The sequence below is a fragment of the Lepidochelys olivacea genome (genome assembly GCF_965140295.1).
Source record: "Lepidochelys olivacea isolate rLepOli2 genome assembly, chromosome: 10".
NCBI classification, from domain to species: domain Eukaryota; kingdom Metazoa; phylum Chordata; order Testudines; family Cheloniidae; genus Lepidochelys; species Lepidochelys olivacea.
In genome coordinates, this window is record NC_140420.1 from 48,106,427 (window position 1) to 48,129,784 (window position 23,358).

At 50.3% G+C, this 23,358-nt stretch overlaps 2 protein-coding genes and 1 pseudogene across 3 annotated transcripts; all 3 read left to right on the forward strand.

Annotated features, from left to right (window-relative positions):
• The first annotated feature begins 2,368 nt into the window (after positions 1-2,368).
• LOC311527086 (zona pellucida sperm-binding protein 3-like) lies at positions 2,369-7,667 on the forward strand. Its single transcript, XM_084640711.1, has 9 exons — positions 2,369-2,879; positions 3,627-3,745; positions 3,826-3,929; positions 4,006-4,183; positions 4,260-4,380; positions 4,481-4,572; positions 4,661-4,803; positions 4,967-5,092; positions 7,493-7,667. Exons 1-9 carry the CDS (start codon positions 2,466-2,468, stop codon positions 7,624-7,626), a joined length of 1,431 nt encoding a protein of 476 aa, XP_084496837.1. The 5' UTR covers positions 2,369-2,465; the 3' UTR covers positions 7,627-7,667.
• Positions 7,668-11,535: 3,868 nt separating this feature from the next.
• On the forward strand, positions 11,536-14,669 carry LOC311527840 (zona pellucida sperm-binding protein 3-like; the record flags this gene model as incomplete). Its single annotated transcript, XM_084642228.1, has 9 exons — positions 11,536-11,949; positions 12,601-12,719; positions 12,800-12,903; positions 12,977-13,154; positions 13,235-13,355; positions 13,456-13,547; positions 13,636-13,781; positions 13,905-14,030; positions 14,563-14,669. The coding sequence occupies 9 exons, from the start codon at positions 11,536-11,538 to the stop codon at positions 14,667-14,669; spliced, it is 1,407 nt and encodes a 468-aa protein (XP_084498354.1).
• Positions 14,670-19,352: 4,683 nt separating this feature from the next.
• LOC311526903 (zona pellucida sperm-binding protein 3-like) lies at positions 19,353-22,627 on the forward strand (annotated as a pseudogene). Its single transcript, XR_014714732.1, has 8 exons — positions 19,353-19,766; positions 20,513-20,796; positions 20,873-21,050; positions 21,128-21,248; positions 21,349-21,440; positions 21,529-21,671; positions 21,816-21,941; positions 22,468-22,627. The product of XR_014714732.1 is annotated as a zona pellucida sperm-binding protein 3-like (transcript).
• Positions 22,628-23,358: the final 731 nt, after the last annotated feature.

Here is a 23,358-nt window from a genome sequence, read left to right on the forward strand (position 1 = left end):
TTAGCACAGGGAATGTAACCGACTGCATTCACTCCATGCATTCATTTCAGACAGCAGCACGGCTGTGACTGGGGTCATCTGGAGAGACCTAGGTTTTATTTCTAGCTTACCCAGGGAGAACATGATGTAACTTCTCAGTTAGCTTAGCTCTAAGATGCCAGAGCATGAGAGCTGCCTTGCCCTGGAATAGGGCTATGAAGCCTTAATCTGTTATTAGCACTGCAGGAACAAATACGTATTTGGCAGAGGGTACTGGGAGGCACAGGGACTCTCTGGGTTCACCAGAAGAATGACATGTAAGGTCTCTAATGAAAACCCGAGTCACACAGGTCATCATAACCATTGTGAGATGTAGGTATGGGAAGTATGCAAGGAGCACTGAAAATGAGGTTCTGTAGGCCTTGTAGATGAAGCAGGCCTCTCAAAGGTAGTGGGTCTTGAGACAAAATCCTGCAGACAGGAGGGGTGGGCGATGCTTTTCTTCATGGTGGACCATTGTGTGTTGTATGTCATGCAATGTCTAAGACAAATGCCAATGAGGAGCTGGCAGAGACTTCAGACAGAAACTAACAGGAAGAAGTCAATATTGGAGGGGGAACCCTATCTACTGATAAACATCAAAGGTGCCTGCTGGAATATTTGAGGGGCAAAAAGACATCCTAACATCAGGTGCCTAGGAAGTAAACTAACAGCGAGTTGGCATCATGAATAAGGGGTTTCAGCCAGGCTTGGCTGCAAATGCTGAAGGGAACTTGGGTGAGACGCTTTCCAGATTGGAGGATAAATCTCCTTTTACTTTAGATTAGAGCTGAAGTGCTGTGTGTGATACAAGAGAACTGAGCTAATGCCAAACTGGTGAATGAGGATGCGCTGTTCCTTTGGAAACAGAGCATCTGGGATTTCTCTGGGTATCCAGTGATTGGGGTTGAACCACAGAGGGGCCCACTTTGAAGGGACTTGAAGCCTGGGGCGCATTAATTGTTATCCTGCCAGGCAAAACACAGGGCTGGGCTATCCCAGAGAAGAATGCTTGAGGCGCTGATGGGCTGGTTGCATTGGGGAGCTAAAACCCAGCTGGCACAGGCAAGGCTCCTTCATACAGGAGGCTGGTGGCAACTAGGTTGCCGCACAGCCCTGGCTGCCCTGAGAAGTGTCACAGTCCCTATCCCAGGAATCTCAGTTTCACATGGATCCTCCCTCCAGGACAGGCCCTCTCTTCGCTTTGAGAAACAAGCCATTCTGGGGAGGGGAGATATGGGGGCAGATGTGGGTACACGTTGGGGAAAACAATTCAACCCAACAAACTCCACCCCAACCCTGGAAGGAGAACACCAGTTCTGGAACTCATCTGACGAGTTATGCGGATATTAGAGAGGACACAAATTTCCCCTTGAACAGATTTTAGTTTCACACTTATCCACAGTGGAGCACTTGATGGGCCAGACTGAGAGAAGGAATGCGGCTGTAGCCCGGTGGGAGGTGGAAGCACTGGGGTCTGGTCCCTCTTTCATCATTTATCCACAACAGAACAGCTTGAATGGGAGAGTAGGAGGAAGCCCAACATCAGAATGTCCCCTAGCTCAGTGGTTCAAGCATTCTTCTGAGAGATGGGAGACCCCTGTTCACGTCCTTTCTCTCCCCTCAGCAGAGAGGGGGAATGAAACCTGGGTCTCCCACATTCCAGGTGAATGCTCTAACCGCTGGGCTAAAAGATCCGAGGAGGACACCGCGTCCTGCTCCAGTGCAATTGTGAACGGGGTCAACATGGGCAAGCAGCACAGCTAGTGAATTGGGCTCCACATAAGACATAGGCAACTAAATGCCTAACTTCCCCTAGCTCATGGACAGCTCTGGCCTTAGGTGGGAGACAGGTGCCCAGACTCCCAGAGGGAGGCAGCTGGGCATGGGCCCAGAGGCTGAGACACGGGCACCAGGGACCTTTATAGTGTAAAAACTTCGGTGCTGCTGAATTTGGGCACCTACAGAGTTCGCTATATGGTTTGTATCAGAGGGGAGTGGGTGGGTCTGATGAAGAGGGTATTCACCCACGGAAGCTTATGCTCCAATACCTCTGTTAGTCTATAAGGTGCCTCAGGACTCTTTGCCGCTGTGTGATTTGTGGATCACAGTGGAGCCAAACCCAGGATTTACAGGCCTAAATTGGGGATTGAGGGGCCTGGGTCCCTTTGTGGTGGAGCCCACCCTTAGCCTTCCATTGAACGAAACAGGGCAGGAATTTTCCAAACTGCAGCTGATGTACTGACCAACAGGTGGAGCTGATTCCCATTGGCCCTCCTATTTCCCTGGTTCAGGGCGTGGGCACTGGGCATGATTGGGCCCCGGTTACCTGCAGATTAGGGGAGGGTGTTAATTACCTGGGACAGCTGTCACCTGGCTCTGAGTCACGGTATAAAGCCCCAGAGCAGCAGTTTCCCTCCATACTGGATTTGCTGCAAGCAGGCAAGATGGGGTACAGAAACAACCTGTGCTTTGTTCTTCTGTGCTGGGTGGTCAGTGGGGTGACCTGTTACAATCCCTGGGATTTCTCTAGGATTGACTCTGCCATCTGGAGACCCACCCCCAGGGCTGAGCCCCCTCAACGACAAGCCCATGTTCTCTCTCTTGCCCAGCCCTACCCCTGGGCTCGGGCTGATACTTCCCAGCTCAGGGCTGTGTCCGTGCTGCAGCCTGTCATGGTGCAGTGTGAGGAGGCTCAGATGGTGATCACTGTGCACAGGGATCTGTTTGGGATGGGGAGACTGATCAAAGCTGCTGACCTGAGCCTTGGCCCAGCTGCCTGCCGGTACGTGTCCCTTAATGATGCAGAGAACACAGTGATCTTTGTAGCTGGGCTCCATGAATGTGGCAGCACCTTGCAGGTAAGGATTTATGCAAGTCAGGAGCCCCTACTGATCCCTAGCATCACTGCCCCTGCCTTGTCTGATGGGGTAAAAATGGGGCAGCAGGAGAGAACAGTGGGTGGGATTTTGTCCATGTTATTGATAAGCTCCCTGGTTTTTCCTGGGTGCTTCTTCTTAGCTTCCAGTCTCATGCGCCAGGCAAAGAATTCTGCCTTGCTCAGCTCCTGGAGCAGGCTCACAAGTGGAGCCTGAAGAGGGTGCTCTTGTGGCTCAGACAGACTTTACTTCTAGACCCCCACGTCCAAAGTCTGTCTGCAGACTCCACAGACCGGAGCCTGCAACTGAATAAACTGATTGGTGTTAGCCTGAGCTCTGCATAGTCTGTAGGAGGGAAAGGGACAGACTACTGGCTTCCTTAATCCCTGGTCAAAATTCACCTCAAGGCAGCTAACAGATTAACCCTGGGGGTTTTACTGTCTGAGATTCCTTCACAACCTGCACAGAGGAAAACAGTGAGCAGAGTTGTGTAAAATGGCACTACTGTGGTGCTCATCTTCCGATGGCTGCTCTAGCAGACTGAGCTCTGAAATCCCCTGCTTCTAGTGTCCAGTCCTTCCAAAGGCAGTTGCCAGTTGACTGGGCACTGGTTGGAAAACTTGAGCTCAAGTTTTCCATCTGGCTGAGGCTTGTTCTTGGGCTCATCTGAATGACTTTACAAATGCTCTGTGTACTAGTGTTAACCCTTCCATGTCTGCTGCTTCCCAGATGACCCCAGACTCCCTGGTTTACAGCACAAGCCTGAACTATAACCCCACCCCTGCCAGCAACCCAGTGATCCTGAGAACCAATCCAGCTGTGATTCCCATTGAGTGTCACTACCCCAGGTGAGAGTCTGAGATGCTCAGATCCCCTCTCTCCCCTTCTGGAATCTGGCTCAGTGACTGAGGTTTGCTCCTCCTCCCAGGAAGGACAATGTGAGCAGTAAAGCCATCAAGCCAACATGGGTTCCCTTCAGCTCCACCCTGTCTGCTGAGGAGAGGCTGGATTTCTCCCTGCACCTGATGAATGGTAGGTGGGAGGAGCCTTCAGGGGAGCCCAGCCCTGCCTGCCTGTCTGTCCTGCTCACTGTGAACTTGCCTTGCAGATGACTGGAGTGCTGAGAGACCCTCCAATGGATTCCAGCTGGGGGATGTCATGCATATCCAAGCTGATGTCCACACTGGGAACCATGTGGCTCTGAGGCTCTTTGTGGACAGCTGTGTGGCCACCCTGAGCCCAGACAGGGACTCCTCTCCCCGCTATGCTGTCATTGACTTCAATGGGTAAGAGCTGGGAGCCCTTTCTAGACTAAAACAAACTGATCAGGGACTCTTACTGACCCTTGATTCTTGTGTGTAGGTGCCTGGTGGATGGGAGATCAGATGACACCACCTCGGCCTTCATATCCCCCAGGCCCAGGCAGGACACGCTGCAGTTCATGGTGGATGTGTTCAGGTTTGCAGGAGATGCCAGGAACTTGGTGAGAGCCCACATTTCTGCTCCAAGTCGATTTCCCCAGGCTAAGCAGCTGTTAGGGTCCCCTGGGATGGTCCTAACCCCTCTTCCCACTTCCCTTCCAGATCTACATCACCTGTCATCTGAAAGTCACTGCAGCTGAGCAAGCCCCAGATCCCTTGAACAAGGCTTGTTCCTTCAACAAAGCAGGCAACATGTGAGTAGCCTAGAACCCCATCAGGGGAGTGACAGGCAGCCTAGAACAGAACTCTTCACTGTAGATGACTGTTCCTGTTCTGTTCCAGCTGGTCTCCAGTGGAAGGCACCCGAGACATCTGCAGGTGCTGTGAGACTGGGAACTGTGGGCTGGCTGGACAGTCCAGGAGAGTGAACCCTCTGGACAGATGGTCAGGGAGGCGCTTCCAGAGAGACGTGGCCTCCAGGCATGGTAGGATCTCTATAATCAGAGTTAATAGGTGGCTGTGTGGTGTTTAGGTCTCTCAATAAAAAAGGGGGTTCTGCTAGACAACCCAGGGACCTTCAGCTTGGCTTTATCACAATGTGGATAACGAAGCAACACCCATGTAGTAACATCTCTTACCTCAATACAGGTGACTCCTCACTGAGGGAGGCTCAGGCTGATGTTGTGGTAGGACCCCTATTCATCACTGATGCCTATTGGGGATCCAGGAATCTTGTGGAAGATCAAATGGAAGTAGGGAAGGCAGCATCACCAGGTACTTAACTTGTATAGTAGTAATCCATGCACCTTCAGGGCATTGGGCCTTTATGAAAAGTGAAAACTCCCTGCAACCACCAGGCTCAGCCCTGCAACCCAAGGGAACACTGAGTAAATGGCTTTGCCAGGACAAACCTATGGGCTGTCAGACCAGTGGGGAGGACCCAAAAGAAGCAAACTAGAATCCAGGGAAGTTCTCCATCCTCCACTCCTGACTCCACCCCCAGCTGGGCTGAAGCACTAAAGTGGCTGAGACTAATTTATAATCTGGGTGGCTTGTTTAACAGGAAGTGCCTGACTCCTGCTCCAGGAAGTTATGACAAAACACATACCACAGAACCAATAGAGTGACCTTAACAGAGGGCTAGATTTAGGAGGGAACATGGAAAATTACAGTAGGGTCATAGGATTAACAAGGTGGGAATCTGATCATGTCTTGGATTTGTGGATCAACATCCAAGGAGTATGGGGAATAAAGTGGTGGTAGAAGTACATAAGTTTAGCTTATGTCCCAGCTTGGTGGGAGAAATCTCATGACTGGAATGTAGCTATAGATGGATATAGCTCCTTCAGGAAGGACAGGATTTAAAAAAAGGATACCTTGTCTATTCTTGATGTACATGTGTTCTGTGTCCTCTCCTGGATCTTAGATCAGTTTAATGTCTCTGCCTAAAGAATATATCCGGGGGGGGGGCGGAGTGCAGGTCCATTGTAGATTCCAAATCAGGAAGAAGTGGATGAGGAATTTCTAGGACATAATAGAAATATCAAAACAGGAGACCTGGTGGTAATGGGGGACTTTCTTTTCTAAGACATCTGGGTTGTCCAATACAGCAAAAACTAATTCTTCCAACAAGTTCACACTACATTCTGTTTTGGAGAGTAGAGGCAGTAACTGAGGAGAGCCATCTGAGACTTGATCCTGACCAACAGGGAGGCATTGGTAACAAATCAGAAGGTGGAAGGCAATTGGGGTGGAAGAGATCCTGCAATGATCTCTTACAAGCCTAAGGCAAGAGCAGTAAAATCAAGATAATGGACTTCAAAAATAGCCGATTAACAGACAGGTAGGGAAAGGTCCCAAGGGAAGGTAATTTAAGGGGAAAAGGAATTCAGAAGAGCTAGCAATTTCTCAAGGAGAAATATTACAAGCACACCTGCAAACTATCCCAATTTAAAGGAAAGGTAGAGTAAGGTCACTATGGCTCCATCAAGAGCTCTTTAATGTCCTAAAAATGCTAAGGAGTACAAAATGCTAGCACAAGCATGTAGGGACAAAATCAGACTAAGGCACAAAAATGAGTTACACTTGCCAAGGGACATAAAAGGCAAAAAGCCATTCTGCAAATACATTAGGAGCAAGAGACTAAGGAAAGGGGCTGCCCTTTCCTTAGTGGGGAGGGGATCTAATAAGGGATGACATCAAGAAGGCTGAGGTGTCTAGTGCCTATTTTTCTTCAGTCACCATTAAAAAGGTTTACGGTGACCAGATACTCAACACCACTATTAACAAGGTGGAAGGAACACAAGCCAAAGTAGGTAAAGAACAGGATAGAAAGTATTGAGCTGTATTCTAGTTGGCAGGGCCTGATATCTATCCTATGGAACTAGCTGAAACCATCTCTGAACCGTTAGTGATCACTCGTCCTCCATGCACTCTGAGATGAGGTCCCAAAGGACTAGATAGGCACTACGTTTGCACCAAGCTTTAAAAAGGGGAACCAAAGGCCTGGGAAATAGGACTAGTTAGCCTAACTTTATTACAAACTGATTGTGCCATACCTTACAGGTAGGCGCCTAGAAGACAATAGGGTTATAGGGAGTAGGCAGCATGAATTGGTTTGACATTTGTTCTTGATCAATAACTGTCAAAAAAGGAAATTACTGGCCTAGTGGTGCAGGAGGTGGGGGAAGCAGATGTCAGGTGTGTGTATAGACTTTTTTAGTCAGCCTTGGATCAGTCCAATGAGTCTCATAAGCAAACTAAGGAAATGCATGTAGATGCAACTGGTTGAAAGATATTACTCAGTAACTATCAGTGGTCTGCTGTGACTCTGAGAGGGTGTATTTAAGCAGACAGTCCCTGGGTCTGGTACTAGTCAATATTTTTGTGAATCTCTTAGATAAGACAGTTGAGTGTACTTAAAATGTGGCTGACACCGTGCAACCCCTCTCAGCTTGCGCTCTGGAGTACAGGATAAGAATTCAAAACTGACTGGAGAATTCAAGATGAAAGTCCATGAAGTGCTAAGCACTACACTTAAGAAGGGAAAAATCAAATGCCTGGCTACAAAAGAGGGAATAACTGGCTTGCCTATATAGGATACAAACACCCAGCGATTTCACTAAAGCTGGAAAAGTGCCTGGTTCCCATTCTAACCACAGATCTTTCCTACAGGTGCAGAAGAGACTCCTGGGCTGGTGCTTGGGCTGAGCTTGGTGGCGGCTGCTATTGGTTTGGCCTCCGTGACTCTGACCATCTGCTTCATATACAAAAACCGCAGCCGTGCAATGGCTGGTGCTGTCATGTGACTTGGCCCTTCTGTGTCATGTAAAATAAACCCATAAATGGACTTGAGTCTGGTCAGTGCTGACTTCTTAATGGGTGGGAGTGATGCTTTCTGTGCTGTGGGGGTAACTCAACCAGCTGGTCTCCTTATGAACTGACACTGCAGTGATTACTATTCACACAGTGGCGGGATGAGTGCAGAGTTAGCCTCTCTCCTGGCAACAGAGTTGAGCTGTTAATGTGAAATGTTGGCAGTGCTGTCCTGAGCTGCTTGGGATCTAACACCTGCTACCTGTAGTCCTTCTCCAAACAAAAGCAGTCTGCCTTAATTTGCAGGGGGAGTCATGGCTGGAAGTCACTGGTGACAACAGCTAGAGGCAGCCAGAATGCTGAGAACAGATCTAACAGCAGGCCTATCCTAGATAGAAAGGTATAAATTCCACCTCGAGGGGAGACACCCACGCTATAACTAGTGTGGCTGTGGAGTGGGAGGGGCTCCCTGCCTCCCTATGTACCAGGGTATCACTGTCAGGGCAACTAGCCCCTCACAATACCCCACTCAACCATTTTATTTTAAAGTTGGCAAGCTCAACAGCCAAGTGCAGATAAGCTTCCTCCAGCTGGAATTTACACCTGGTCAAGTCTAGGGTAGCATTATTGCTAATGAGAACAAGCTACCAGTGGACCAAACTCATCTCTGGTATAACTTCGGTGGCCAGGTATTAGTCATAGTCCTGGCCCTGCGGTGGTTCAGTAGGGCTTGGCTTATTTATACAGTGGCCCAGCCAACATCACTTAAACAACCTCCTGCACTATCTTGGTCAGAAAACTCTGCTGCATGACACCCCTTACAGTGTGGGGAAGGGACGCTGCAGCTGGGCTCTGATGACCTCTGTAGCCAGCATCCTCCATCCAACCTGCCTTGCTGTAGAAAAGTCCTGGTACAGTAAAAAGAAAAGACGTACTAGTGGCACCTTTAGAGACTAACCAGTTTATCTGAGCATCGAATGCATCCGAGGAAGTGAGCTGTAGCTCACGAAAGCTTATGCTCAAATAAATTAGCTAGTCTCTAAGGTGCCACTAGTACTCATTTTCCTTTTGCAACTACAGACTAACACGGCTGCTACTCTGAAACCTGGTACAGTAAAAACTCCCTTGGAAGGAAAACTGCAAATGCAGGGGACAGAGCAGGCCTGGGGGGGGGGGAAGGGGTGCATAGAGAGCAGGACCACTGAGGGCACCAGTAATGCTAGGGTGGAGGATGCCAGCAGCTAAGATGCATGTTCCTATCTGACAAGATGTGGAATAGGAAATAATCCCATGTGCCTCCTAAACATCTTCATAGGGCTGTGCTGCTGTGGGGAAAACTATGGCCTTGTCTACAGTGAACACTTGTGCTGAAATGTAACTCCCCTGCAATGGCAACATCATAAAACCATCGCAGGGAGTGGTGTAGCACTTCTGTCCATGTAGTTAGGATGATGGAGTGTCTGGGTAGATACTGTTCCATACATCAGCTGTTCTTGTCAATTTTGTGGCTCCAGGGGAGCCATGAAACTAACAAGAAAGCCAGTTCCCCAGCCTGGCTGCTATTCTGGCTTGGGCTGCTACCTGGGCTCCCCACTGGGAGCCCTACTGCCCCCCAGAGTCCCTGCCAGGAGTACAGCAGCCAGCTAGACTCCAGCTGTGGATCTCTCTGCTGGAAGCAAGAAGCCCCAGGTACCTGCCCTCCTGGCTGGGAGCACAGAGGCAAGAACTGTTCATGGTGGGTGGGAGGCACAGGGAGCGGGAGGTGCTGATGGGCAAGGCCCGCTGGAAGGCAGGAGGCACTGGGTTGCCAGTGGGTGCTCAGCACCCACCATTTTTTTTCCCATGGGTGCTCCAGCCCCAGAGCACCCATGGAGTCGGCACCTGTGATGACACAAGATGCAGGGAGGAATTTTATCCCTATTTTACACCTGTGGAAACTGAGACATAGAGAGGCTGTGACATGGTTGTGGTCCCCCAAGAATATGGCAGCAGAACTAGAAGTTGAACCCTGAGCTGGGGAGTCCAAAGCCAGTGCTTCAACCACCAGAACACACCTCAAGGTCATCAGCGGGGTTCTGCACACATACTGCCCTCAAAAGAGCAGAGCTGGCTCTAGCCGCTGACCGTCCCTCTGTTCTCCCAACCTTCCCACGCCTGGTGCTGCAGAGATACTGACTGCTCAGCTGCCTCTAGGACAACTTTAACCTTCCCCCCATTCCTTAAGCTTTCAACCCAGCCCTTTGTTCCACTCTAGACAGCTCCCTGCCCCTAACATCCCTCCACTATGACTGCATTTATCTATCCAAACCTGCAGTTAGGGAGGGGTCGTGTAATCATACCCATCTCTCACAGGGGAACTGAGGCACGCTGACAAAGGGCCAGAATTAGTGGCCACCTATCTAAATTCCCATGTAAGTGATTTTGAAAAAAAAAATGCAAAATTTGGTTTTAAAGAGAAATTTAGCTGCGGCCTTCACTGAACTGGCTACAGAGAATTTCTATCAGGTGGAACCATAAAATGCCCAACCATGATCGGCATCCAATTTAACGCAGGCCCTTTAGAACCAGCCCGTGGCCCTCTGCCCATTCAGCTAATCCACCGTATAAGTGGACTGTTCAACGGTTGGTTAGACAGCAGCAGAGTCAGGCTGCTTGTGTCAGGAATGGAAGTGTTCTCTAGTGGTTAGAACCGTGGCTACAGACAGGACAACCAACCACATGCTTTGGATGTTCGCTTCAATAGACAGCCTGGCTCAGTGGATGACACTCAGGTCTGCCATATTAATGAGCTAGATATAAATGTGACCTTTCCCAAGAGGACCATTGTGCAGCCTCTTGGTGACGTTACCTATAAAACAGGGGAGAATGAGACCTGTCTCCCCTAGTGCATGCGGAGGAAGCTAGTCAAGTATAAATACACATAAATATGAACAGCCATCGCTGGAAGCAACAAATCTTGAACTTACAGTCTCCTGGGCCCAGTTCTTCCAAGGTATTTAGGCTCCTAAATTCCATTGAGCCTAACTACCTATGAGGAGCTGGGTCATGGTTCCTAGCCCAGTGCCCTGTCCCCTGGTTGAAAGAGGAATCCTGTGTTTATCTGTGCATACAGGCACAGCATGCATGGCTCACAGAAAACCCCTGGGCTCTTCCCCAGGACCAGAAATAAAACAGAAGGATTTTGGATAGGCTAAGTTTTGGGACTTGTTCTTTGGACTGGACCTTAGCCTTCAGCAGGGGTAGCCCAACGATCTCCGTTTCACGGGGATCCCTCCCTGATCATTTCTTAGCTGTGGAAAAATATCATGATCAGATTGTTCCAATAGCATACTCAAAATTTAAAAGTAGGCCACTTGGGAGAGCTGTGGCTGGCAAACCCTTTGGTCAAATGAACTCAAGTTGGCATCCCAAAATGCACCTCAGCCGCTGAACTAGATTGCCAGTTTGGGAGCTGATCTGACTATCGACACCAAGTTCAGATAAGAGGCAAAATTCAGAGACCAGGAATTTAAACAGAGAGTGGGTTTCAAACGTAACCATGATGCAGCAATCACTGCTCCATAATAAAAATCCCCTTTGGAATTGAGTATCAGCATTGCAGACTCTGCACAGCTGATGTTTCACATCCACGACAAAATGTGTCAGATTTAATTGAATGAAACCTCACAGGAATCTCCCAGAATACAACTGATGAACTGACCAACAGGTGGAGCTGATTCCCATTGGTCCTCCCATTTCCCTGCTCCAGGGATGGGTAGTGGATGTGATTGGGCCCCAGCTGCTTGCAGTCTAGGGGAGGGTGTTCATTACCTGGAGCAGCTGTGAACTGGCTTTAGGTGCAGGGTATAAAAGGCCCACAGCAGCAGATTCTCCCCATACTGGGTTTGCTACTGGTAGGCAGGATGGGGTACAGAGGTAGCCTGGTCTTTGCTCTTCTGTGCTGGGTGGTCAGTGGGGTGACCTGTTACAATCCCTGGGATTTCTCTAGGATTGACTCAGCCGTCTGGAGACCCACCCCCAGAGCTGAGCCCCCTCAACGACAAGCCCATGTGCCTTCTCTTGCCCAGCCCTCCCCCTGGGCTCGGGTTGATGCTTCCCAGCTCAGGGCTGTGTCCCTGCTGCAGCCTGTCACAGTGCAGTGTGAGGAGGCTCAGATGGTGATCACTGTGCACAGGGATCTGTTTGGGACGGGGAGACTGATCAAAGCTGCTGACCTGAGCCTTGGCCAGGCCACCTGCAGGTACACATCCCTTAATGCTGCAGAGAACACTGTGACCTTTGCAGCTGGGCTCCATGAATGTGGCAGCACCTTGCAGGTAAGGCAGCTTCATAGAAACCAGGAGCTTCCTATTTGTGGGATTAAAAAGGGGTAACAGTGCAGCACAGGGTCTTGGCTCAGTTACTGAGCCGCTAGCTATTTCTTGGAGGGGAGGGTGTCTTTTCCCCTTAGTCTTCAGTCTCCTTACAGTTAAGAACTATTTCATGTCTTTATGCTCCAAAAGGAGGTTTAAGAGCATGCATGGGGAGTGAGCCATGGTGGCTCTGTCAGATTTCACAAGTGGACCCTTGTGCTCAGTCCAAGCCAGGGACTTTTACTGCCAGGAAAGCCCAGTTTGGCTCACTGAATTCTGTGAGCTCTCCAAACCCTGTAGATGGGAAGGAGGCAGCTGAATGTGTTTCTGTACTCTGCTAGCGCAGTAACTTGAGAAGTGGAGTGAGATGTGTTTTACATGGGGGGGGGGCAGTCACTGTATGGCACATACCTCAGAACAGGCACAGAGGAAACGCGTGAATAGTCATGCGAAGGGGGGCACTACCATAGCTCCAGTATTTTGATGGCTGCTCAGCAGAATGAGCACAGGAACTACTTGTTGGAAGACATGCCCGCTTCCTGGAGAACTGTCTTAAATTCTCAGCTCTCAGCTGAACTACTTGCCCTTAATCTGTCCAATGTCCCCTCCTTCCAGATGACCCCAGACTCCCTGGTTTACAGCACAAGCCTGAACTATAACCCCACCCCTGCCAGCAACCCAGTGATCCTGAGAACCAATCCAGCTGTGATTCCCATTGAGTGTCACTACCCCAGGTGAGAGTCTGAGATGCTCAGATCCCCTCCCTCCCCTTCTGGAATCTGGCTCAGTGACTGAGGTTTGCTCCTCCTCCCAGGAAGGACAATGTGAGCAGTAAAGCCATCAAGCCAACATGGGTTCCCTTCAGCTCCACCCTGTCTGCTGAGGAGAGGCTGGATTTCTCCCTGCACCTGATGAATGGTAGGTGGGAGGAGCCTTCAGGGGAGCTGAGCCCTGTCCTGTCTGTCCTGCTCACTGTGAACTTGCCTTGCAGATGACTGGAGTGCTGAGAGACCCTCCAATGGATTCCAGCTGGGGGAGGTCATGCATATCCAAGCTGATGTCCACACTGGGAACCATGTGGCTTTGAGGCTCTTTGTGGACAGCTGTGTGGCCACCCTGAGCCCAGACAGGGACTCCTCTCCCCGCTATGCTGTCATTGACTTCAATGGGTAAGAGCTGGGAGCCCTTTCTAGTCTAGAATCTACCTCAAGTCTGTGGGGATCTTACTAACCAGAGTTCTTGTGTGTAGGTGCCTGGTGGATGGGAGATCAGATGACACCACCTCGGCCTTCATATCCCCCAGGCCCAGGCAGGACTCACTGCAGTTCATGGTGGATGTGTTCAGGTTTGCAGGAGATGCCAGGAACTTGGTGAGAGCCCACATTTCTGCTCCAAGTCGATTTCCCCAGGCTAAGCAGCTGTTAGGGTCCCCTGGGATGGTCCTAACCCCTCTTCCCACTTCCCTTCCAGATCTACATCACCTGTCATCTGAAAGTCACTGCAGCTGAGCAAGCCCCAGATCCCTTGAACAAGGCTTGTTCCTTCAACAAAGCAGGCAACATGTGAGTAGCCTAGAACCCCATCAGGGGAGTGACAGGCAGCCTAGAACAGAACTCTTCACTGTAGATGACTGTTCCTGTTCTGTTCCAGCTGGTCTCCAGTGGAAGGCATCCAAGACATCTGCAGGTGCTGTGAGACTGGGAACTGCGCATTCCTTGGAGGACAGTCTGGGAGAGGCAGCCCTCTGGACAGATGGTCAGGGAGGCGCTTCCAGAGAGATGTGGCCTCCAGGCATGGTAGGTTCTGTGCCCACTTCACCTGGGAAGATGTCTGGCTTACTCCAGCAGACTGTTCCTGGGGGATCTTCCACCCAAAATGGGATGGATTGGTTTTCTAGTAGTGCTTCTCTCCCAATACAGGTGAGCCCTTGGTGAGGGAAGCTGAGGCTGATGTTGTGGTAGGACCCATGATCATCTTGGATACTGATCAAGGATCAAGGGATCTCTCAGTTGCTCAAATGGAAGCAGAGAAGGCAGCATCAGAGGGTAACTAGTTCTAATGAACAAGTCTCATGGTGCCTCTATTGTCACTACTAATCTACATTGGGTTTGCTGGGAAAAGATGGAAGAAATGAGTTTTACAAAGTCAGTTGTAAGAATCCCTTAGTCCAAGGAGGGAGTGTTAATAATGAGTCAACAAGACTCAAGAAGGGCTCCTTGTTGAGAGGGTCCAACCAGAGCCAGTCATACATAGGACTGTCGGCCACTGTAGCCTGGGCTTACCTGCTGGGACACCAGTTGTGTGACCTGAGACCTGCAACCTATTATCCAGTGGGATTTATAAAGAGGTGCTGATCTCCTGCTCCAGCCACTTCTAGTAGACAAACTCCAATATGTATGGCTATAAAAGACTTCAAAAAACACAGCCCTACAATACAGCTCAAAGAAAAAATCCCCCATTTTATTAACTGTGGCCTTGACTCATGTACCCAGCGAGTCCCTGGTAGATTTTTGGAGAGGAGAGGTTGCTGGAGAAGCAACTAGCTGCAGTTTTAACCATGTGTCCTTCCTCTTGTAGGATTCTCTTCTACAGCTGGTCTGATCTCAGTGGCAGCTGCCATTGCACTGGCCTTTATTACACTGGGGATACTCGTATACAGAAGATGCAGCCATTCCAGTGCCTGAGCAGTCACAGGCCTTTTTACCTTCTGTCTAATGTAAATAAACCCCAATGACTTGATTCTGGTCTGTGACGTATTAATGGGCAAGGGAGATGCCTTCCCTTCTGTGGGGAAGGAAATGGTGTGGTTGATGCACCAACCACATTATGGACACACCCACGGGGCTGCATGGGGAGAGATCATGTGAGGGTGAAGAAAGCAGAGATTGCTGCCTTCAGGCTCCCAGAGGCAAATGGCAGGGGGATTTCCCTCCATCTGAACTGTCCATCTGGCACCTGTAACCATTACAGGGCTCTTGCAGTAGAGAGAACACACATCCCCCAGCCACTGTGCCCTCTAAGTTGAAACAGATGCCATGAGGGAGTTCCTACTGACTCCATGACTGGCTTTAGGTGATGCTCTAGGGCAAGGGTTTTTAAACTTCATTGCACTGTAATCCCCGTTGTTCAACTACTGCCCTGGTCCAGGGGGTCAAACCCCCAGGGCTTACCCTGGGGAGCAGGGGCTATAACCTGAGCCCCACTGCCTAGGGCAAAAGACTGACCTGCCAAACAGGGCTGAAGCTCTTGTGCTTTGGCCCTGGGCACTGGGGCTCAGTCGGCAACTTTAGTTTGAGCCAGTCTAACACAGCCTTAGCAAACCCATTAAAATGGGGTGGTGACCCACTTTGGGATCCTAACCTGCAGTTTAAGAACTGCTGCTCTAGGGTAACTACTCACCTTAGAGAGAAGGATGGGGGCACTTTAGACAACCTGGTCTCACCATGGAATGAAATCATGGCTGGGGTGAACTCTTTAGGCTCAGGCTAGTTAGTTCTGCATGCTAGCCCTGTTCTCTTACCACCAGGCCTAGGCAGAAAGTGTCTTAAAAAAAACCTTCCAGTTTCTGTGCCCTTACCTGCAGTGGAATGAGGCCTGTACAACAATGATCATGCAGCCTCTACTCAAACCCAAGTGTAAAGGGCTCTATCTAGGTCTCTACCGTGGTAGAGACAACACAGCCAACCCTGCTCTAGGACAGGATGTCACTTCTTCAACATCTGCCCTTTAGCTGTGTGGGGAGCAGATCCAAGACCAGGGTTGCACAAATAAACCTCCTCAGCAGGCCAGAGGAGAGCAAAGGGAGCAGCAGCGTGTATGTTCCCAGAACAAGCTCTCTGCCGGAGTGGTTATTCACCCTCTCCCGTGTGATGCTGCAGTGGGGCAGGAGCAGCCTCTTTCCTCCAACACATGCAGCTCTCTGAGCAGGGGCCCTTGGAGGCTTGCTGTGCACCTGCAAGTGGAAGGGACTCTGAGCGAGTAAGGTCCTGACAGGGACTGTCTAAGGTCAGAGTGCCTCATCTACAGTGTCCAATGACTCCCCCAATGCCCTGGGAGGTAGGGGAATGCTGACCACCTTTCATACAAGGGGGGAAAAGACAGGGTTATTAAGTGAGGTTGCCCAGGAAGGCTTTGGCACAATGTGGAATTTAACCTTGGTCTCTTGCATGCCAAGGTGGTGTCTCAACCATCAGACCATGTCTCTCAATGCTTTTCAGCCCATATTCCCAAAGTCCCTCTGTTCTTGAAGGGACCCCTCTGACTAGCTGAGATCCAGCCCTCAAGCCGGAGGTACATTTCCCCCTGCCTCTGGCACAACTCCAGCCCTTCCTCTAAAATATGGGTCCTCTAGTTGGGAAGCTCCAAGACCCTGACATCCTTCAAATCCCCCTCCTTTCTCTGCACTCAGCTTGTTTCTCTCCCTCCCAAATATTGTTGGCTGTATCTAAACAAAGAGCAGGAATCATTCCTGTCCTCATTTCACAGAGGAGACTCTAAGGTTCAGTGCTGCTAAGCCAAAATTAGTGGCCAGTTCCCAAACTAAGAGGAGTTGGTGCTGCATGAGGGGTGTGGATTCAATGCCTGGAGGTACTGCAGCTGGTAGAGCTGTCAGGCCCTGACCTGCCAGTTTTCTGGCTTTCTCGGGTGCCTTGAAGAGGGGATGCCAAAATCTGATTTTTAAATAGAAATTTCACTACAACCTTCACTAAACTGGGAAAAGAGCAATTCCATCATGTGGTGCCAAAATTACACCCCTGGGACTCACCTGGTTTGGACACAGTCCTCTGCTCCTTGACCTAACCTTTCTGTCAGTGGGCTTCACAGCTGCTTGGCAGAGAATCAGGATTCCTGGGTTCTTGACCCAGCTCTGGAAGGAGACTGTGGTCTCCTGCTTAGCACAGGAAATGTAACCGACTGCATTCACTCCATGCATTCATTTCAGACAGCAGCACGGCTGTGACTGGGGTCATCTGGAGAGACCTAGATTTTATTTCTAGCTTACCCAGGGAGAACATGATGTAACTTCTCAGTTAGCTTAGCTCTAAGATGCCAGAGCATGAGAGCTGCCTTGCCCTGGAATAGGGCTATGAAGCCTTAATCTGTTATTAGCACTGCAGGAACAAATACGTATTTGGCAGAGGGTACTGGGAGGCACAGGGACTCTCTGGGTTCACCAGAAGAATGACATGTAAGGTCTCTAATGAAAACCCGAGTCACACAGGTCATCATAACCATTGTGAGATGTAGGTATGGGAAGTATGCAAGGAGCACTGAAAATGAGGTTCTGTAGGCCTTGTAGATGAAGCAGACCTCTCAAAGGTAGTGGGTCTTGAGACAAAATCCTGCAGACAGGGCGGGTGGGCGATGCTTTTCTTCATGGTGGACCATTGTGTGTTGTATGTCATGGAATATCTAAGACAAATGCCAATGAGGAGCTGGCAGAGACTTCAGACAGAAACTAACAGGAAGAAGTCAACATTGGAGGGGGAACCCTATCTACTGATAAACATCAAAGGTGCCTGCTGGAATATTTGAGGGGCAAAAAGACATCCCAACATCAGGTGCCTAGGAAGTAAACTAACAGCGAGTTGGCATCATGAATAAGGGGTTTCAGCCAGGCTTGGCTGCAAATGCTGGAGGGAACTTGGGTGAGACGCTTTCCAGATTGGAGGATAAATCTCCTTTTACTTTAGAATTGAGCTGAAGTGCTGTGTGTGATACAAGAGCACTGAGCTAAAGCCAAACTGGTGAATGAGGATGCGCTGTTCCTTTGGAAACAGAGCATCTGGGATTTCTCTGGGTATCCAGTGATTGGGGTTGAACCACAGGGGGGCCCACTTTGAAGGGACTTGAAGCCTGGGGCGCATTAATTGTTATCCTGCCAGGCAAAACACAGGGCTGGGCTATCCCAGAGAAGAATGCTTGAGGCGCTGATGGGCTGGTTGCATTGGGGAGCTAAAACCCAGCTGGCACAGGCAAGGCTCCTTCATACAGGAGGCTGGTGGCAACTAGGTTGCCGCACAGCCCTGGCTGTCCTGAGAAGTGTCACAGTCCCTATCCCAGGAATCTCAGTTTCACATGGATCCTCCCTCCAGGACAGGCCCTCTCTTCGCTTTGAGAAACAAACCATTCTGGGGAGGGGAGATATGGGAGCAGATGTGGGTACACGTTGGGGAAAACAATTCAACCCAGCAAACTCCACCCCAACCCTGGAAGGAGAACACCAGTTCTGGAACTCATCTGACGAGTTATGCGGATATTAGAGAGGACACAAATTTCCCCTTGAACAGATTTTACTTTCACACTTATCCACAGTGGAACACCTGGTGGCCCAGACTGAGAGAACAAGTGACCAGGAATGCGGCTGTAGCCCGGTGGGAGGTGGAAGCACTGGGGTCTGGTCCCTCTTTCATCATTTATCCACAAAAGAACAGTTTGAATGGGAGAGTAGGAGGAAGCCCAACATCAGAATGTCCCCTAGCTCAGTGGTTCAAGCATTCTTCTGAGAGATGGGAGACCCCTGTTCACGTCCTTTCTCTCCCCTCAGCAGAGAGGGGGAATGAAACCTGGGTCTCCCATATTCCAGGTGAATGCTCTAACCGCTGGGCTAAAACATCTGAGGAGGACACCACGTCCTGCTCCAGTGCAATTGTGAACGGGGTCAACATGGGCAAGCAGCACAGCTAGTGAATTGGGCTCCACATAAGACATAGGCAACTAAATGCCTAACTTCACCTAGCTCATGGACAGCTCTGGCCTTAGGTGGCAGACAGGTGCCCAGACTCCCAGAGGGAGGCAGCTGGGCATGTGCCCAGAGGCTGAGACACGGGCACCAGGGACCTTTATAGTGTAAAAATTTCGGTGCTGCTGAATTTGGGCACCTACAGAGTTCGCTATATGGTTTGTATCAGAGGGGAGTGGGTGGGTCTGATGAAGAGGGTATTCACCCACGAAAGCTTATGCTCCAATACCTCTGTTAGTCTATAAGGTGCCTCAGGACTCTTTGCCGCTGTGTGATTTGTGGATCACAGTGGAGCCAAACCCAGGATTTACAGGCCTAAATTGGGGATTGAGGGGCCTGGGTCCCTTTGTGGTGGAGCCCACCCTTAGCCTTCCATTGAACGAAACAGGGCAGGAATTTTCCAAACTGCAGCTGATGTACTGACCAACAGGTGGAGCTGATTCCCATTGGCCCTCCTATTTCCCTGGTTCAGGGCGTGGGCACTGGGCATGATTGGGCCCCGGTTACCTGCAGATTAGGGGAGGGTGTTAATTACCTGGGACAGCTGTCACCTGGCTCTGAGTCACGGTATAAAGCCCCAGAGCAGCAGTTTCTCTCCATACTGGATTTGCTGCAAGCAGGCAGGATGGGGTACAGAAACACCCTGTGCTTTGGTTTTCTGTGCTGGGTGGTCAGTAGAGTGACCTGTTACAATCCCTGGGATTTCTCTAGGATTGACTCAGCCGTCTGGAGACCCACCCCCAGAGCTGAGCCCCCTCAATGACAAGCCCATGTTCTCTCTGTTGCCCAGCCCTCCCCCTGGGCTCGGGTTGGTTCTTCCCAGCTCAGGGCTGTGTCCGTGCTGCAGCCTGTCACAGTGCAGTGTGAGGAGGCTCAGATGATGATCACTGTGCACAGGGATCTGTTTGGGATGGGGAGACTGATCAAAGCTGCTGACCTGAGCCTTGGCCCAGCTGCCTGCCGGTACGTGTCCCTTAATGCTGCAGAGAACACAGTGATCTTTGTAGCTGGGCTCCATGAATGTGGCAGCACCTTGCAGGTAAGGATTTATGCAAGCCAGGAGCCCCTACTGATCCCTAGCATCACTGCCCCTGCCTTGTCTGATGGGGTAAAAATGGGGCAGCAGGAGAGAACAGTGGGTGGGATTTTGTCCATGTTATTGATAAGCTCCCTGGTTTTTCCTGGGTGCTTCTTCTTAGCTTCCAGTCTCATGCGCCAGGCAAAGAATTCTGCCTTGCTCAGCTCCTGGAGCAGGCTCACAAGTGGAGCCTGAAGAGGGTGCTCTTGTGGCTCAGACAGACTTTACTTCTAGCCCCCCCGTCCAAAGTCTGTCTGCAGACTCCACAGACCGGAGCCTGCAACTGAATAAACTGATTGGTGTTAGCCTGAGCTCTGCATAGTCTGTAGGAGGGAAAGGGACAGACTACTGGCTTCCTTAATCCCTGGTCAAAATTCACCTCAAAGCAGCTAACAGATTAACCCTGGGGGTTTTACTGTCTGAGATTCCTTCACAACCTGCACAGAGGAAACCAGTGAGCAGAGTTGTGTAAAATGGCACTACTGTGGTGCTCATCTTCCGATGGCTGCTCTAGCAGACTGAGCTCTGAAATCCCCTGCTTCTAGTGTCCAGTCCTTCCAAAGGCAGTTGCCAGTTGACTGGGCACTGGTTGGAAAACTTGAGCTCAAGTTTTCCATCTGGCTGAGTCTTGTTCTTGGGCCCATCTGAATGACTTTACAAATGCTCTGTGTACTAGTGTTAACCCTTCCATGTCTGCTCCTTCCCAGAAGACCCCAGACTCCCTGCTTTATAGCACAAGCCTGAACTATAACCCCACCCCTGCCAGAAACCCAGTGATCCTGAGAACCAATCCAGCTGTGATTCCCGGTGAGAGTCTGAGATGCTCAGATCCCCTCCCTCCCCTTCTGGAATCTGGCTCAGTGACTGAGGTTTGCTCCTCCTCCCAGGAAGGACAATGTGAGCAGTAAAGCCATCAAGCCAACATGGGTTCCCTTCAGCTCCACCCTGTCTGCTGAGGAGAGGCTGGATTTCTCCCTGCACCTGATGAATGGTAGGTGGGAGGAGCCTTCAGGGGAGCCCAGCCCTGCCTGCCTGTCTGTCCTGCTCACTGTGAACTTGCCTTGCAGATGACTGGAGTGCTGAGAGACCCTCCAATAGATTCTAGCTGGGGGAGGCCATGCATATCCAAGCTGATGTCCACGCTGGGAACCATGTGGCTCTGAGGCTCTTTGTGGACAGCTGTGTGGCCACCCTGAGCCCAGACAGGGACTCCTCTCCCCGCTATGCTGTCATTGACTTCAATGGGTAAGAGCTGGGAGCCCTTTCTAGACTAAAACAAGACTGATCAGGGACTCTTACTGACCTTTGATTCTTGTGTGTAGGTGCCTGGTGGATGGAAGATCAGATGACACCACCTCGGCCTTCATATCCCCCAGGCCCAGGCAGGACACGCTGCAGTTCATGGTGGATGTGTTCAGGTTTGCAGGAGATGCCAGGAACTTGGTGAGAGCCCACATTTCTGCTCCAAGTCGATTTCCCCAGGCTAAGCAGCTGTTAGGGTCCCCTGGGATGGTCCTAACTCCTCTTCCCACTTCCCTTCCAGATCTACATCACCTGTCATCTGAAAGTCACTGCAGCTGAGCAAGCCCCAGATCCCTTGAACAAGGCTTGTTCCTTCAACAAAGCAGGCAACATGTGAGTAGCCTAGAACCCCATCAGGGGAGTGACAGGCAGCCTAGAACAGAACTCTTCACTGTAGATGACTGTTCCCGTTCTGTTCCAGCTGGTCTCCAGTGGAAGGCACCCAAGACATCTGCAGGTGCTGTGAGACTGGGAACTGTGGGCTGGCTGGACAGTCCAGGAGAGTGAACCCTCTGTACAGATGGTCAGGGAGGCGCTTCCAGAGAGATGTGGCCTCTAGGCATGGTAGGTTCTGTGCCCACTTCACCTGGGAAGATGTTTGGCTTACTCCAACAGACTGTTCCTAGGGGATCTTTCACCCAAAATGGGATGGATGAGACTAACCTGACCTGTATTGGTTCTCTAGTAGTGCTTCTCTCCTCAATACAGGTGAGCCCTTGGTGAGGGAAGGTGGGGCTGATGTTGTGGTAGGACCCCTAATCATCTTTGATGCTGATCAAGGATCAAGGGATCTCTTAACTGGTCAAATGGAAGCAGAGAAGACTGCGTCAGAAGGTAACTAGTACTACTCAGAACAAGTCACATGGTGTCTCTATTGTCACTTAATCTACATTAGGGTGGCTTGGAAAAATTGATCTAAAGGATGGAAGAAATGAGTCTTACAAAGTCAGCTGTAAGAATCCCTTACCCCAAGGACAGGGGTGTTAGCAATGAGTAAACGAGACTCAAGAAGGCTTCTTGCTGAGATGGTCCAACCAGAGTCAGTCATACATAGGACTGTCGGCCACTGTAGGCTGGGCTTATCTCCTGGGACACCAGTTGTGTGGCCTGAGACCTGCAACCTATTATCTAGTGGGATTTATAAAGAGGTGCTGATCTCCTGCTCTGGCCACTTCTAGTAGACAAACTCCAACTGGTATCCATTTAAAAAAATGGCCCAACAATAGAGCTCAAATAAAATCCCCCATTTTATTTAATTGTGGCCTTCACTGATATACCCAGCAAGTCCACACAGACTTTTGGAGAGGTAGCTGGAAAAGCAGCTAGTTGCAGTTTTAACCACCTGTTCTTCCTCTTGTAGGATTCTCTTCTACAGCTGGGCTGATCTCAGTGGCAGCGGCCATTGCACTGGCCTTCATTACTCTGGGAATACTCGTATACAGAAGATGCAGTCGTTCGAGTGTCTGAGCAATCACATGCCTTGTACCTTCTATCTAATGTAAATAAATCCAGTGACTTGAGTCTGGTCTATGCCTTATTCTTAATGGGCAAGGGAATTGCCCCCTCCCCCTTCTGATGCACCAACCACATCATGGACACACCAATGGGCTTCACAAGGAGAAATCATGTGAGGGTGAAGAGAGCAGAGCTTACTACCTTCAGGTTCTGAGACTCGAATGGCTGGTTTCTCTCATGGGTAAATAGCAGGGGCATTTACCTCTTCTGACCTGTCCAGCTGGCTGTTGTAAGCATTACAGGGCTCTAGCCATAGAGAAAACACAAATCCCCCAGCCACTCTGACCTGTGAGCAAAACACATTCCATGAGAGATAGAGTTCTATTGCTGGCCTCAAGTGAGGCTCTAGGATAACTTCCCCCAATCCTTCTGTCTAAGGTGAGCAGGCTAGCCCAGTTCTTCTTACCATGGATTTAAATCACCTGGTGTTCATTTTTTGGGCTTAAGCTAGACCTGGTTGTGTAGGCCACCCCTCACTGGTGCCACAGGGCCTAACCAAAGATGGTTTTAAAAAAATCTTCCAGTTTCTGCTTATGCTCTGGGCCATGACCTGTAGATCGGTGAGGCCTGTTTGACACATGCAGGGCAGCCTCTACTCAAACCCAAGTCTAGAGGGCTCTACTATCTTGCGCTCTCTACAACTGTAACAAACACATCCCACCCTGCTGCGTAACAGCATGTCATTTGTTCAAACAATATCTCTCCTGTAGCTGTGGGGGGAGCAGGCCCAGGGCTA

Excerpts from the sequence above, each read along its gene's own strand:
- LOC311527086 (XM_084640711.1), top strand. The coding sequence starts at position 2,466 with ATGGGGTACAGAAACAACCTGTGCTTTGTTCTTCTGTGCTGGGTGGTC. Across the intron at positions 2,880-3,626 it reads AATGTGGCAGCACCTTGCAG|ATGACCCCAGACTCCCTGGT; the intron begins GTAAGGATTTAT and ends GCTGCTTCCCAG. Across the intron at positions 3,930-4,005 it reads CTCCCTGCACCTGATGAATG|ATGACTGGAGTGCTGAGAGA; the intron begins GTAGGTGGGAGG and ends CTTGCCTTGCAG.